The sequence below is a fragment of the Phalaenopsis equestris genome, unplaced genomic scaffold (genome assembly GCF_001263595.1).
Source record: "Phalaenopsis equestris unplaced genomic scaffold, ASM126359v1 Scaffold000002, whole genome shotgun sequence".
NCBI classification, from domain to species: Eukaryota; Viridiplantae; Streptophyta; class Magnoliopsida; order Asparagales; family Orchidaceae; genus Phalaenopsis; species Phalaenopsis equestris.
In genome coordinates, this window is record NW_018164444.1 from 70,434,543 (window position 1) to 70,451,557 (window position 17,015).

General features: G+C 34.4%; 1 protein-coding gene across 2 annotated transcripts; it reads left to right on the forward strand.

Moving 5' to 3' along the window:
• The first annotated feature begins 15,001 nt into the window (after positions 1–15,001).
• On the forward strand, positions 15,002–16,531 carry LOC110018103. 2 transcript variants are annotated; one of them, XM_020715344.1, is made up of 2 exons: positions 15,002–15,106; positions 15,233–16,531. In XM_020715344.1, exons 1-2 carry the CDS (start codon positions 15,103–15,105, stop codon positions 16,048–16,050), a joined length of 822 nt encoding a protein of 273 aa, XP_020571003.1. In that variant the 5' UTR covers positions 15,002–15,102; the 3' UTR covers positions 16,051–16,531. The 2 variants fall into 2 exon arrangements, with proteins under 2 accessions (XP_020571003.1, XP_020571002.1); XM_020715343.1 differs by having other exon boundaries at positions 15,006–15,112; positions 15,233–16,522.
• The last annotated feature ends 484 nt before the right edge of the window (positions 16,532–17,015 follow it).

A 17,015-nucleotide genomic window follows, 5' to 3' on the forward strand; every position in this document is an offset into this window, starting at 1 on the left:
CAGAAGAAAAAGAATATGGTATTCTCTCAGTTAGCCTTCCTCTCTTCTTCCCGTGAGTAGAACAGCCGAAGAAGTCCTTCTCGTTGCCGCCCCCTCCGCTGTAGCGCTTTTTTTTTTGTAAGTTTTACACAGGAAACCGAATTGTTGAAGAAGCCTTGAAATTCGGTTTCCAAAAAAGGCAGAAATTCAATAGCAGAAAAAAGGGATAATTAATTCTCCTCTTTTGCTTGCATTTATGATGGTGGGGCCAACCAAGCAAAAAGTCACGCCTCTTCCAAAGAATGGAGGCGGGAACGGTTAAAGAGGCGGCAAACATTAAGAAAATTTTGATTTTCTTAAACCGGGCTCCACCACAACAAAAACTATATAAAATAATAAATGTAAAAGATTATAAAAGAAAATATCATTAGTTTCATAAATTAATTTGCTCCTTTGAATCTAAATATATTGAGGCAAATATTAAATGTCAACATTTAAAAGAGCATGACATCACATGTTGAAGAAGTCTCATTTGGTCTCCTCTGTCCATAAAGATTGTGAGAATATATTGAATGGTGATGATGATAGTGGGGTCGAAATCTTAAAACATTTCATTTGGAAAAGATTGTTTCGGGTAATTACAAAATATTAATTAAACATGTAATTGTCTTCATAGCATCCAAACTATATGGTATTGGGTTTATTGAATTCCATTCATCGAGACATTTCATTTGATCATAAGAATGCAAATTTCAAATATTAATTCTTTTCAATTAATGTTTCGTATAGAGTGGTGTGATTCTATATTTGTAATTAGTATCACTTTCACACTGACAATCTAATGAATGTCTCATGCTCATACATTCGTCGACAGTCGCCGACCATCGTTGATTATCACTTGTCACCTGCCGCCCACTCCTATGAAGCGACACAGCATCTCGAACGTTGTGCCAACCTCAAAGATGATACATTGAAACCCTAATTGTTACTCCTTGCGATCGCTCCCTACTACGAGGCCACAGGTCTTTTTGCACATTGATGTTGTAACTTGAGAGACTGTGTAACCCTTTCATGCTCGTGAGACAATGGATTGTTCTTTTAATCTCTATTTTATAGTAGAACTTTTCAACTGGGTGAGTCCCAGTAGTTTTTTTTCCTTTTCTGAGTTTTTCACGTAAAAATCTTGTAGTGTTTCCGTACGTAGATATGTGTTGGGTTCTCGTACGATGCTAAGAAGTTAATTAATCACTCTACCGCCATGAATTCTCTTACACGCATCAAGGGTCATGGTCTTCTTACTTTGAAGGTATCTGTTGACGAATATGTGCTCAATAGTTGAATTAGTCGCCAGAAATCGATTGGCCCGATTGCTCTAATAACTATGGTTAGTTTTGATTAAATTAATTTGTCATTTAAGTCATAATCTAGAAAAAATTCATGAACCGGGTGAAGTTAATCAATATAAGTGTGATAAAGATAATGATATGGTTGGGAAAATGGAACTTCTATTATACTTGTTTTTTAGTGGATTTTAATTGTATACCACCGTAAGATGCATTTGTTGAAGCTTGAATGACCATGGACAAACTTTCAACTCTTTGGCTTGCCTTGGGATAGATTTTTTATTTCTAAAATTAAAGAAGTCTTTTCTTAGAATGCATATTCAAGAATGTTAAGAGAAAAACATCTTAAACTGTTCTTTGAAGCAATGAGCACCACATTATTTGAAATATTGCCTGAAAAACTCTACGAGAGGGTGAAAAATGAGAGCATTATGTTGAAAAATTCAAAAAGCTTTGATTTTTATTAAGATTGTGTAATATTGGAAGGTGAATCTGTTCCTATAAAGCCAATTTAGTTATCTTTGCTACTAGCTTCAAGGATGATCAAAAGCTTCGAAATATTTTAAAATCACCCTCACTTCAAGAGATTGTGATAGGTTCATTAGAAAATACCTTTCCACTTTATATGTATATTTTGAATGACTAAAAGTTCATATTAATATAATGAGTTCACTCATAGTCACACTTTGAAATGTATGACTTGCATGGATATATATGCTCTGAGTTTTAGTCAGCACAGTCAATAGAGTTTTTTTGGCTTAACTCGTTAAGAAAATAAGTCAGAACTTTCTATTTTGATTTGATTCGTTAAATTATTAAGTCGAATATGAGCTATTCATGGTCATATAATATACTTGAAAGTTAAAAATAAATTATGAATCTACATGTTGTCATGCATATATATGCATATAAAAATGTGTGAATATGAAAACACACATCACACATGCACACACACATATGCTAGCACGCGCACGCGCACGCGCACGTGTGCACACTCAGTTTTATCACATACAACAAAGATCAAACATTTGTGACTCGAGCACCATCAAATGATGCTTGTTAGAATGGTTAAATATACTGTTCTCAATAAAAATTCAATTATTTTTATATCCATCCTAATTAAAGTTCAAGGAGTATATCTTGACATAACGGTTACTAAATATAGAAATTAATATGACCAAAGATTCATTCTTAAGTTAAACTGGCTTTAACAAATGTCTAGCTAGCTCAAATGTATAACGTAGAACTTGCAATAGTTGCATTTGACTAACCAAATATAGTGTTCCAAGGAATCCACAAATGGCTATTATTGGAGATTAGGGACATATGGCTAGGTTGTTTTCTTTAATGGAGGAAGATATAAAGGACTTAGATAAAATAATGAAAGAATATAGTCATGAGCATTACACAAAATCAAATATAGGAACCAATGAATCATACATATATGATATAATGATCAATTTCGTAAGTGTTATGGTATGGCTCATATACCATATCGGGACAGACGCTGGATCGAAGCGGAGCGGAGCGGAGCAGAAGAATCTGTCCAAATTGGGAAGTTACGTGGGTTGGGGTGCGGGGGCAAAGCCCCGCAGTTTGGTACAGGGGTAATGTTGTAATTACATATTGTGCCTAGGTTTACTCCTGGGGTTATAAATAGGCATGTTAATAACCCCAGGAGGTAATCCCTCGATTTTGTAACCCTTTTCTGAATAGTGAAAGAAACTCGCCGCTCTGCTCCCGAGGACGTAGGCATCTTTGCCGAACCTCGTTAAATCTCTGTGTTCTTCTGGATTTGTGTCGATTACTGTTTTCTTCGCCTTTATTTTCTCAACAGTTAGGATATTGATTGTCTTAGTTAAATACTTTTCTAATAGTTTAATCTTAAATTATTTTAGGACAAGGGGTTACATATTGTTCGTGAGTACATACAACTCGGTAAAAATCTGATAATATAGAGATGATGTAGGAAAAAAGAAGAGGGACATTGATGAAAATTCTTGGAAGGAATGCAAAGTAATACATTTATGATTAATAATCATGAAACAAGAATTTCCTCAATTCCACACTTTAGGAGATATTGATGCAACCGTTTAGGTTGGTTCATGTAGTAGAGTTAATTGCTTTAGCCATTGGTCTTTGTGAGTTAATGATGCTTGAAAGTTTTGGCTGATAAGTGTGAAAACCATTAATGTCAATAGGAAGGTGGTTGTTCCACATTTTTTTCAACTCAACCTTAAAAAGACTTGTATGAGATAAGAGGGCATCATGCTAGGTATCTTACCGACTCACCAAAATTTGATACATGCATGATATGTTGAAATTACTCTAATTTTGTTAAATCAAAATAGTCTGTTGTGACCTATTAAATTGTGCATTTTGATGATTGCTCATGTATTCAAAATATATATTTTTACAATATGTACTCTTAAATATTGTATTTTAGGTTAGGTGTTGTTGGGCTTTTGAATCATGAATTATTATTTACTCATAAAAATAAAGGAATTATATGTGTAATGTTATTAATCACATAAGAAATTATATTGGTTGATATCACACCAACTTGAGTTAGGTTATAACAAAAAACTCATCGTTTGTTAATGGTTCATGTTCAACTCACTAAGTAGCTCTTGCTCAATTCGTTTGTTAAGCAAATTTTTCTCCGCTAATTTCAAGTATGATTATCTCTAAGGAAAAAGAGATAAAATAAGAATAATTCCTTTTAGCTCAAGATACTTGACAACTTGAAGGAAGAATGTAGTAAGATGGGTCATTTATTTGTCCTCCAAGATGAACTTGGTAGACCTAAAAGGAGTAGTGAAATGCCTACAAATGAGAGAAAAGAAAAACCTAATAAAACACATCAAGATTACATACTCATGCCACTTGACTTTTTATCACATATCCATAATATAACGACGATAAAGTAGTTTATTATAAAAAGAAAAAAAAAAGGAAATAAAATCCAGGAATCATACATCGCATCTTATTGTTTGAAAATGTTAGGTCAGGAGTGAAGGAGGAAAATAAGTTGAAAAAGCGGGAAAAAGACCTTCTTTCCATGCATGATGTCAAGTCTCAACAATTATAAACATCCTCCCTTTTCATGGACAATAAACATTTATAAGTGAATTCTCAACTCTCATAATGAAAACTAACACACATCATTTTATTGAAGAAGCAATTTAAAAATAACAAATGACTTTCATTCATATTAATAAATATTTAAATTCAATAAAAAAGATCCTACCACTACCAACCACTTTTCCTAAAAACAAAGCAACCATCATTAATCAATACTAAACCATCCACTTACGACCAAAAGGAAAGTTAAGGAAGCATCCCTTGAAAAAATCCGGTCCTCCCTCTCCTCCTTCCTTCCTTCTTAGGAAAATGGTACATGAAGATCTACTCATATATGATCGTATTAAAAAAAGGTTGAGTGAGTGACACATGCAAAATAAGATTGAAAGTTTGCATGCATGCCACACAAGTTTTATGTATTTACATATCTAAAACACATATTTTGATATTTACATTTATAACATTTTACATATGTAAAAATGTAAGAAATTCGGTGGTATGTACATGCACTGAATGGAACATGGAGGAAATATTTTGATAAAAAAATAGAAGAAAAAACAAACTGTCTTCTACTTTTTTAGAATATAATCTTTTATATTTTTCAAATTTGTCTTATATTTATTAAATTGACGCAAAATGTATGTCAAATATATTGTATTTATTTTAAGATTGTGGTGTGCTAGAAAACCGGCTGTGGTAGAGTAACAATTTAACATCTCAGCATTATACGAAATCCAACCACACACGTATTATAAAAAGAAAACACGAGGAGACGCCATGAATTTTAACATGAAAAACTCGGTAAGGGAAAAAACAACTGGATCTAGCTAAGTTAAAACAATCGATTATAAATTTACAAGTACAAAGATAGTCCCTTTACCTCGCAAATAAAAAAAAAAAAAAATACAATGTTTATCTATATACAATGTACAAAAATATTCGATGTACTCTGAATAGATGCTCAAGAGCAATTGCCACAATGTGTCACCGCTGGGTCTTTAATACAACGTGTTCGGAGTACGTTGTTGTACGATGTTTACTTCGTATGCAAGAGACATTGTCACTCAATAGTATACTTTATTATTCCACAGTGTGCGTCGTTACTTTCCAGGGTACTTCATTACTCTGCAAAGTTTACCAATGAGGCTGAGAAGGTGCAACCATCAGTGGTTGACGGCGATCGGTGGTGGTCGACGATGGCCAACGAGCAAAGATTGATGGTAATCGACGGTTATGTAGGTCGAAAGTTGTCATTGCCATAACATTATTGGAATTATGCTCATTCTCTTCCTCCCACTTTCTCCTTCTCAAGTGAAAGAGTTGGCCTATTTAAAAAAGACCATGCATGATGGTCATTTTCGTCGTTTGGTAAACATTCACCATAACCACCAAATTGAACGAATGATGATGAGTCCCCTTAATCATACAAGGTATTTAGATGATCTAGTGGCTTTAATAATCTCAAACTCAGGTGGTTTTTAGCTCATTGGATTCCCCTTGTCGGCACACTCAATTTCACTATATGCACGTCAAATTTGGAGTTCATTTACCCCTAAAAATAACCAAACAAAGCCTTTAAAAATGGATTAACGATTTGATCCAGACTTGATTTGATTCAAATTATATTAATTTTGGTATCATTGGGTTTGTCTCGTCAAATCGAACATTTTGACTGCATGTTTATTGAAATCAGAATTTTGAATGATTTTTAATTTAAACCGGAACATTTCTTGCTAAGAAAACACATCGAGATTCATGTCAAATGCATCGTGATTTATGCCGGGTGATAAATTTTGTTGAATCAATTACCCCTCAAATTTTTGGCATCTTAGTTCATTTTGTATGAAAATAATCAAAATATTGAGAACATAATAAACAATTAAAAAAATAGAAAATTTTTAGCTGGCAGGTGGCGACAATCACTGAATTCGTAGGAGGAAATATAGTGAGGAGCAGAGATGCAGTTTAGGTCATCGTTGGTCAAATTGGGTCACGGGTTATGGGTGTTGGTGGTCGAGTCAGTTCGTGAGTCAAGAGATGTCATGATCATATTAAACAATGACGATGTTGGCTGAGTCAATGATCCGAGTCACGGATCACATCGCATGCTGCACGGGAGTCATATATGGGAAGCAATCCCACAGATTGCATGGGATCGAGCGACGCTTAGTTTGATCAAACGTATCCAAGGGTTTGTGCAGACACAACAGTTGGGTCACTCATGTGAGTTGTAGGTTGTTTAATGGTCGGAACTGACCAGTGGAGTGGGTCGCAAACTGACTCCGTCCGAGCACGTGCATGTCCGCATGCCCGCAGGTCATTTCGGGGCACCCAAATTTTTCTATAAATTAGACCATTAGGAGAGTAAGAAAGCACACTTCCCTCTATAATACAAACCGTCACTTGCACAACTCCCAGAATTTCTTTGCCTTGTAATTGTGCCTTCTTCCGTGCTATTGTTGCACAACCCCCATAGTGTTTTGGGATGTTATTGTACCTCTTTTCACACTGGAGTAGCTCAACATCTGGAGTCCTTTCTGCATGGTTGTTGCACTTATTGGAGGAAAGTTTTTGCACTTAAAGATACCGATGTTTGGGTAATCTCGTCCCCAATCTTAAGAATCAAAATCAACACTTACAAAAGATTTCCCGATATTATTTCGAAAAAAAAACTTTTCGAATGACATGGTGGTAAAATTGTCAATTTCAACCAATCGAGCATGTTCACCTCCTCCTGGATACATTCCAAATTATGAGGCAAACATGGAGTTGGTATGGGGCTTCCACCAACACCAAAATTTATGTAGATACTAAAGTTATCAGAGTTAGTGTTTTCCAGTTCTCTTTTTGGGAGATGGTCGATCACCTTTTTCAAAAAATTGGGGGCCAAGCTGAACTATATATCTTTGTTACTTAAACTAACATTCTTCATAAGAGGGCACAAGTAATTTGGAGAGAGCTTTGAGATTTGAAAAACTATATAAGTCCACCAAATTTCTAGTGATAATCACTACTGGTAAACTTTATCGAAAATCATCATTATCTGACAACCTCTGTTTAATCATTATCAATTATTTATTGAGATCATCTGATCACCATTGTCCGATCACCATCATCTGACCATGGTAATCTGATCCACATCATGTAAACACCATCACCTGATTGCCATCCTCTAATCACTATTGTTTGTTTATTATCAAATATCTAGCATCTATTAAATGTCTTCATCTAAACATTGTCGCCTAATCGTTAGTGCCTATCCACCAAAAATTGCTTTCTAATCATCATCGCTTAAACATCATCAACTACCATCATTCAATCATCATCACTAAACAATAATCTTTACCCCCTCTATTTCTATTATAGCCACTTGTGATTGAGCTAGAGTTAAGTATATTATTTTATAATCCTGCCTTCTCCAAATAGAGAGAAAAATAAATATTTGTAGTCTTAACCAATATGAAAGATTATTTTCTTGGGTAAAGCCTTTTGATTTATTAGGTATGACTCATATACCATAAAATTTAAAGTATCTTGAAATAGAGAGGCATGTCTCTTGGATCAGTGGGTTGGGGAGCGAGGGCGTGTTTGTAAATTTATCTGTGTATTTTATCTATGAATAGATGCGTAACTTTATGGGTATGTAACTCCTCTGAAATAGTGAATTCGCTGCTCGCTCCCGAGGACGTAGGCATCTTTGCCGAACCTCGTTAAATCTCTATGTTCTACTTTTGGATTTGCGTTATTTCGCCCTAAATTTCACAACAATTGGTATCAGAGTGACGTTTCAGAGTGCAAGAGATCGGTGCAGGAAGAAAGAAGAAGTTCGGGCGGTTGTGACAGTTTCAGTGAGGCAGTTGAGGGATTTTCGATCGGAGAAGAAGGAGTTCACGACTAGGCTACGACTAGAGCTTCAGACAAGTCCGCAAATTCGACAATGATTTTGGTTTGACCCATGTGAGGTGCAAAAGGAATTCCAGATCGAAGCTTCAAGAGAAGAGGCAGTCGAGAGTTCGCCAGTTTCACAGAGAAGAGGAGTTCGGTGGTGTTCAGTCAACCAAGTTCGCAAATTTTTTGTAGGAGGAGTTGCGGCATGAGGAGTTATGACAGGTGAAGCTCGGCAGGGTGCAGGCGAAGAGAGCAGACTCGACTATTTGCGAATAGTGGTTTCACGAAGGTATTTCGCAAAGGGTTTCGCTCGTGGGACAGCCGAGACAACAGTTTAGCCGAGGTATTGACGCAAGCAGGAAAAGTGATTCGTGTGAAAATTTGATTCATGAATCACAGTAGAATTGCAGGAAAATTGTTGCAATTGACAGAGAAAATTTCAGGTTTCTTTGAATTTATTTGTGGTGTGTTTTGTTTCAATACAATGCAAAAAAAGTTTATTGCATGATTAATTTCAAAAGGCAATGTATGGTGCAAAATTCGAGATAATAAAGTTCGATGAAACATGGAACTTCAGATTGTGGCAAAACAAGGGTGAAATATTTGTTGGCACTACAAGAAATTTTGAAGGCATTACGAGCTATGAAACCTGATGGTAATATCTATAAACTGTTGGGGAGTACAATTGTAGGTTGGAGTTCACAATGTCGGATCATATGATGAAAAAGCAGCAAGAAAGTTGACCAAGCCAGGTATTTTCAACAAGTTCTTGCGTTACTTGAACTTGTTGAATGTTTGCAGTTGCTAGTTGGCATGGTTGCCCAACCCACTTTGGTGTAAGAAACTCCATGCTGTATTTCTCCTAAGGGGCTGAATATTCACAAGGTGGAGATTTTTCTCCCAAGGGGCTGAATATTCACAAGGTGGAGATTTTCTTCTAAGGGGCTTGATATTCGCCAAGGTGGAGAATTGTTAGGTATGACTCATATGCCAGAAAATAAAGAGGTATGTCTCCTGGATTAATGGGTTGGGGGGAGCGAGGGTGTGTTTGTAAATTTATCGATGAGTTTTATCTATAAATAGATGTGCAACCCTATGAGTATGTAACTCCTTTGAAATAGAGAATTCATCGCTCGCTCTCGAGGACGTAGGCATTATTGCCGAACCTCGTTAAATCTCTGTGTTATTCTTTTTGGATTTGCGTTGTTTCACCCTAAATTTCACAGCATAATTTGTTTTCCCTAATTTATATTTTCACCTAAACAATTTTATGATTCGTGCACTATTTTCTTTTATTTGCCTATGTGTGGTTCTATATGTAAAGTTAAAATGTAAAATATTATCACCATAAATTTTCTTGCATGCAATAATATTTTATCAATTTTTTTTTTTATGATGTGCAATGATCAAATTTATATTTAACCAAAAACTTAAAGCACATGTGAACGACAATTACTTAAAACATCTACACTCAACTTATTTTCAATAATGTAAAAGGCTAAATCCAGCCTCAAGGGCTTTAACGAAGGAAAAACTAACACCCACATAACTCTAATTAGATCTTAACTCTTATGCGGCATGAAAGTGTAATACTATTGAAGAGTAATTTTTTGATCAAATAAATTCATACTCATTGTGACTTCTTTTTCCTCTTTGGGTTAAAGGTGATATGGACATATGACATAGGGTGCGTATGGGGGCGGCGGTATGATGCTGCACCGTAGTTTTTCTTATTTGACAAAATTGTGTTTTAGCTGCATTTTTAAAAAAAATTACAGTTAAAAACAACAATTTTACCACTAGACTCAGCTACCTGCGATAGATGATGACTGCCAAAAAGCTAAAGTACTTTTTCAAAAGAAAAAATTTGTAATAAGCACTATAATTTTTTGAACAATTTCTTCAGCAGCTTTACAATTGCTTCTTTTTATGGCTGTAGCTGTCCCAAACAAAGTGGAATTCTTTTTGGACTGTCTACATAATTTATAATATATATATATATATAATGATTTTTTTCCCATTTTTTTATATTTGTGGAGTTCATGTATTGTTACTTATGGTTCATTGATTAATTTATTGTCTTGAAGAGGAATATTAATTTATTGTTAATTTTTCTTTTTAAGAAATCCATGCATCATTGATTATGGGTGTGGATGCCAAAAACAAACGCCCAAACTAAAAGATGGCGTGACACTTTACCTTCCCAACATAATTAGAATCCATTTCCATATCTTTAATCATGATTTAATTTAGATTTATAAATGTTCGTAATTACTTGATATGCCCCTACCTATCTAGCAATGTTTTTTACTAATGTATAGTTAACCTCTGCATGTTACTTAACCACATAGGTTGGCGGGGAGTCAAACATATTTAATGGGTGGTTGTGGAGAATTTCTTGTGTTATTTAATTAACATTTATTTTCTGAATTATTCAATTTATTTTAAAAATAAATACAATACATAAATAATCAATTATATATATATTTTTAAAAAAACTTATTTTGATTATGATAAGTAGAGGTGTAAGCAAACCTAACAAGAACGAACAGAGCTTATGGTCGTATTCGGTTCGTTTGAAATTTGATTTTTTTTGAAATAAGCTCGTGTTCGAAATTGTTCGTAAAGTCACTGTTCGTGTTCGTTTTTTAACGAAGGAGCCGAACACGAGCTGTTCACGAACAACGAGCCAGTTTGACATCCCTAATATTAATATATAAAAATAATATATTATATTAATTATATAACTTATATTATATAAATATATAATATCTATATTAGTATATTACTAATATAGTATATTAATATATTATTATCGAACACGAACGAACACATCACTGTTTATGTTTGGTTCGTTTAACTAACCGAACAAAAAAAAAAAAATTGTTCACGTTCGTCTCGTGTACTTATGAACGAATCGAACACGAACTGTTGGCGAACGACGAGCTTTTCTCACAGCCCTAATGATAAGTCGTCGGCATTACAAAGTTAATAATAAATTTTGTTTTACATAGTAAAACATTTCATATATGTCTTCATAATCTTAATTTTTGCAAGGATTTTAAAGACGTTTTTTTGCATTTTTATATGACAAATATAATAAATAAAGATTATTATGATTAAATTTATAAATGATGGGGATAAATATTATTTTGGATAATTTTGAATGAGGATGATTGATAGCCTCACTCTCATTTTATTCATATATATTTTTTATCACTTTCTCGTATTTCCAATGAATCACATTGGATGCTGGTTGCAATTATCATCTCAGAAGAGATGGACAGATGAGAGGTTGATTTGTAAATAGCAAGATTCGGTTCGTGGTCTATTAATCAGTAGCAATTTGTTATATATATATATATATATATATATATATGTATGTATATATATATATGTATGTATATATATATATGTATGTATGGCATGATGTTGGATTATTACATCAACATTATCTAGTCCTTAATGAAACTTCCCCACAACAATATGTTAAGCAAATTAGATAGTTGGTGAAACTACACAACCAAACACATCTTTGCATGTGGGTCATCATTTTATTCAAAATGGCTAATCATGCATTGAAATAGCTTATTCCTCTTAAGAGCTATCATAGCTTTTAACACAACTAGATTTTACACATTTACTTCTCATAGTGTAGTAGCACCTTTACCATCATTAAGCTTGATCACCCATATTTGTCACTCAAGTATAAGTAGTTTGAAAGACTCCATTATATTTTGGAAGAGCAAGACTGTTTTTCTTTTATCCTGTAAAAATTATTCTCTATAATCAAGCAGGGTGGTCCTTACTAGCTGGGCTATGTTGTGCATGACTGAATTATTAATTGTGGCTTTTAGCTATTAGATGACTGTTTGTGGAATGTACATAAAGTTTACGACAAAAGTTATTAAAATATTATTTTGTAGAATATTTTGATAGTAACATTTTAGTTTTGTATAATGATCCTACAGAATATTGATAAAAAAATTTAGAGATGGCACCAATTATTTAAATAAATAAATTTATGGGGCCGACCCTTTTGAAATAATTTAGAATATAAACAAGATTACTAATATTCTATATCTCACTTAATTATAAAATATGGGATTATCTTCTTATGAATATAGTGGATAATATTGAGAAGGACATTAACGATGGTTAGAGGATATATATTAGCCAACAAAACAATTCTAGGTGAAGGAGGTAGGGCGATAAAACTTGAGCGATAGTAGTACTAATTGTTGATTGCAATCATTGGTATCAATGTTGGAAAGTGCAATGAAATTCTTCAAGCCTATATTCTCTCTCTAATTTTAGATTTAGTCTCTTATATGTGAAAAAATGAAGGACTATATATAACTTTTAGGAGTAATGTTCTTTTAATTTTAGCTAAAATTATTAGAAGCTATATTAGATTATGTATATTTTATCCATAAGTTATAATAACCAAATTTGAGTTCTCTTGGTCAAACCCTGAACCCTTAAGAGTCAACCGGAGCTCCGATTTCAGCAAATTTATAGTCAAACTGATCGGTTCGATGAGATGGACATAATGATATGAAAGTTAGTCCATTCCGAGAAATCAAGCCCGGATCAAGTCATTAAACCACTATTGGAGGGTTTTCGGAGGTATTTGAAAGTCAAACGAATTTCAAATCTAGCGAGTTCATAGTCGAATCGAGCGTCTCAAAAAGACGAATCCAACAAGCCCAATATTGCTCAATTCCCACATTGTTAAGACACTCAAATGTCCATCAAACATCATATGATCAAAGAAAGCTCTCCAGACAGTCCGATCAAAATGGTTCATATTCCTGCATTAATTGCACTCAAAACACTATAAATAGAGTCTTATCCCTCACATGAAAAGGAGGAGACTGAAAGAGAGGAGACTGAAGAGAGAACTTGGGGCTTTGAGAAGGAGCTCATGTCCAAAATCATTCTCGCCATCGTCGATCGCCGTTGACCACCACTAACCGGGAGAAGGAGCTCAGGTCCAAGACCATCCTCGCCATCGTCGATCGCCGTCGACCACCACTGACCGTCGCCAACGACCGCCGACCTTTGTTGACCACCGCTAATTGTCGCCGACTACCGTTGATCACCGCCGACCTCCGTCAACCACCACTGATTAGACCTCGTCAGGCGACGTTGTAGTCGACGTTGTAACTTGGAAAGCTAGTAACATTTTCCCTCCTGTGGGACAAGAGACATCTGTAATCTTCAATTTATAGTGGATTTTTACAACTAGACTAGACCCTGTGGTTTTTCACCTTTACATGTTTTCCACTTAAAAACTTCTGGTGTTATCACAACTTGATTCATTTTTATCTGAGTGTGTGCTGAATCCTCTGAATCCTCGCGCAACGCGCAACGCTAAGACGATAATCCATTAATCTACCGCCGCGAATTTTCTAGCACGCATCAAGTATAATTATTTTAAATTTAGTGGTAATATTATCATAGCTTAAATGACCATGTATTTATTTTTTAAAATTTTAAAAATAAACACTGTATTAGAACTAGTGTTCGATTAATGTTGGCCTTTGTGAATCGCACTCGAGAGTTAGAGCCAAGTTAATGAGAAAATTAAGACAAAGTAAAATAAGTTTTGAAATTTTTGTAAAAAGAATTGAGGGAAGGGTCCCTTTATTCCCTCTACTTCGACATTTTTTGTCGTATAGATTTGATGTCTTGAGATTCATGCAAGATGATGGAGATATGCTGGAGAAGTATCAATTGTCACCAAAAATTCAGGACATAAGGGGAATGATTAAAGATGAGTTTAATGTAATTTTTTAGTGCTATATATATTTAATCATTATATTTTAGCAAGCTTTACATGCATACCAATTAATATTTATGTATTTATATATTTGGCATCTCAACTTCAATTTTTCTATATTTGCCATGCATGAAAAGTTTGTCTGTCTTTTTTTTAAAAAAAGTTGAAACATTGATTTTATTTGGGTGACATAAATATGAAAAATAAAGTTTATGTTTATATATCATATTTTTTTAGGATGATCAAAATCACCGAATATAAATTAAAATTTTTTTATTACTTATATAGAGAAATTATAAATTTCAAAGTTATTTTTTAAAACATATTTGCTTAATATATATATATATATATATATATATATATATATATATATATATATATATATTGGTTTCTAAATATATTAATTAAATATATCATATATGTTTTTTTTTTCAAATCAAATCATTAATAAAACAAAATTAAAACAAAAAAGGAAAAAAATATGATCCCAAACAACTCCTCCCCTAAATATTAGATAAAGAAATACATAGAAATTAGGTGGCAGTTATGTAATTAATTGTCTCAATATTTTAGTATGTAATATATGAATAAAAAATTAGATGCAATGTGATGATGTTGCTTACGTAGATTTACATGCATACCCCTCGATGTTCATGTAATCACATATCTAACATTTACTTAATTTTTCATTTTTATATACATGTCCATCTTATTTGTATCTCTACATAAAAATGAAAATAGTGATATTTTAATATGAAATAAAAGATTTGGGATATATATAAATATGAAAAGAAAGTAAAGTTCGACATGTAATTATATGGGAATTAAGGGGTATTTATGTAAAAGGGCCATAATATAAAACTTTATATTCTCCTCCGACGGTCGTGATTCTCCTAAGAAGCATCCTCACCGTCCGGTAAAAGTCGCCTCGAATTCAAATATCCAACGCTCTTCTCTCTCTCTCCCTTCCCCTTTTATCTTTTGGGTTTCATCTCTGTCGCTCTTCTGCTTCGAAGCGATCGGATGGGTAAGGGTAAGCTCCATTACCATCCAATTACCACTCAAAACCCTAACCCACAACAACGCTTGTTCTTGCATTTCGTATCAGATCTGTAAGCCCCCTTCAATTTTTCTTCTTTTTCTGTCTCCTCAGATCTTCCTCCTGTAAATGCGATGCTCCACCTGCTCCGTATTCCCGGTAAGAAATTGTTTTCAACAACCAGGCTCGCCGTCCTCCTCGCCGGGACTCTCTTTGCGGGAACCTTCGCCTGGTTCGTAGTCCCCTGCCTCTTCAACCTACTCGCATCCACCATCTCCAACCTTTGGGTTTCCGTGCGATCTTCGACTGCTCCTCCTTATCTTTTCGTCGCCGTCAACTTCATCATACTCACGATCTGGAAGCTCTCCGAAAACCGAGTAATCCATTCCGATCGCATGCCGGAAGAGGAAAACCCCTTTAACTCTGATGTTGTTTCTCTCCGATCTCAAGATCTCGTCTCTCCTCTTAATCCCCAAGTTTTCCGGAAGACATCGATGGACGATTCTAGAAAAACCCCATCGATTCCTACCGAAAATTATATATTGACGGATTCTGCAGAAGAGAAACCCTCTCCAGCACCGGCTTCCGAATCGTCCTGCATAACGACAGTATCTGAAGAGAAATCAACTGCTTCTTCTTCTTCAGACGGCCTTAACTTACCTGATTCCGGATTGACAACCACATTTCCTAAGGGAAAAGAGGAGATCGTCGATTCTCTGGACGCTACTTGGAATTCCATCACCAGAAAGATCGGCCGATGGGAGAGATCTCCATCGCCGCCTCTGATAGCCGGAAAACAGACGGGCCGATTGTCGGAGATGACAGTAAGCGGCGACTGTGCGTTATCGGAGGGCAAAGACGACATGAATCAGCTATTTGAAGATTTCATAAAGAAGAACTATGATCAGTTTAGGCTGAGGAAACCTGGATAGTTGAATCAACCTTGACGCTTTGAAAAAACGAATAAATTATCTCCGTTTGTTTCATCGTTTCTGCAAGGTATAGCGATTCGATTGTGATTATGAAGATAGATGGCTCAATCGTTTTGATGATTCGGGTGCAGAGCAGGAAAAACTGATTTGCTGGTAAGTTCATCCTGCCTTTAATTATCATATATCATGGGAAGATCGTTTCTTCCCTTTTTTTGTTTTTGTTTTTGTTTTTGTTTTTGTTAGATTTGGATATAGCTGGAACTCTTTGCTGGGTTTTCTGCAATATAGTTATGAATAGTCTTTTTGTTCCAAAAAAACAAAATTGAACTTCTGATCTTCCACATCTTCTTTTCAATAATTTTATTTTTTTCTGAACTTTATTGCGACGTTGATTTGTTTCCATATTTCGAGTTGTGATCGAGGTGGGTCAGTTGTTTTCCAGCATGAATCCTTTACAGAAATTCATATCATATTTATGATAAAAAATCCAGATTTTTCTATGTAGCCGTTATTTCGTGGATTTTTTACAGAAATACTTTTCTGGCAAAAAATGATTTTTTTTTTTTTCCTTTTAAATTTCGCCTTTTAAATTTCGCTGATGCAAGCTCTCTTCTGACGTTTGGTTGGGTACTTGTATGGCTCGTCGTTTTTCTAACGATCGAAGCAGTGCTATTTTCGGATTGTACTAACCGTTGGAAACATTGGAATTAAAAATGTTTGCTTTTTTCCGAAAATTTGGATTAGAATATTCGGATTAAATTTTAATTTTAATTATTATTATTATTTGACAGGGCACCCACCCAAAATATTGATATTTACAAATTAAGCATTTTCTTCCATTTATTTTTCATTCTCACTCAAAGATTAAAGATCATGATAAAACTTCAACCCATGTTCTTCATTTTTATTACATTCACAATAATTTAATCGTGGCACGTGACACTCGTAAATGCATCTGTTTCATA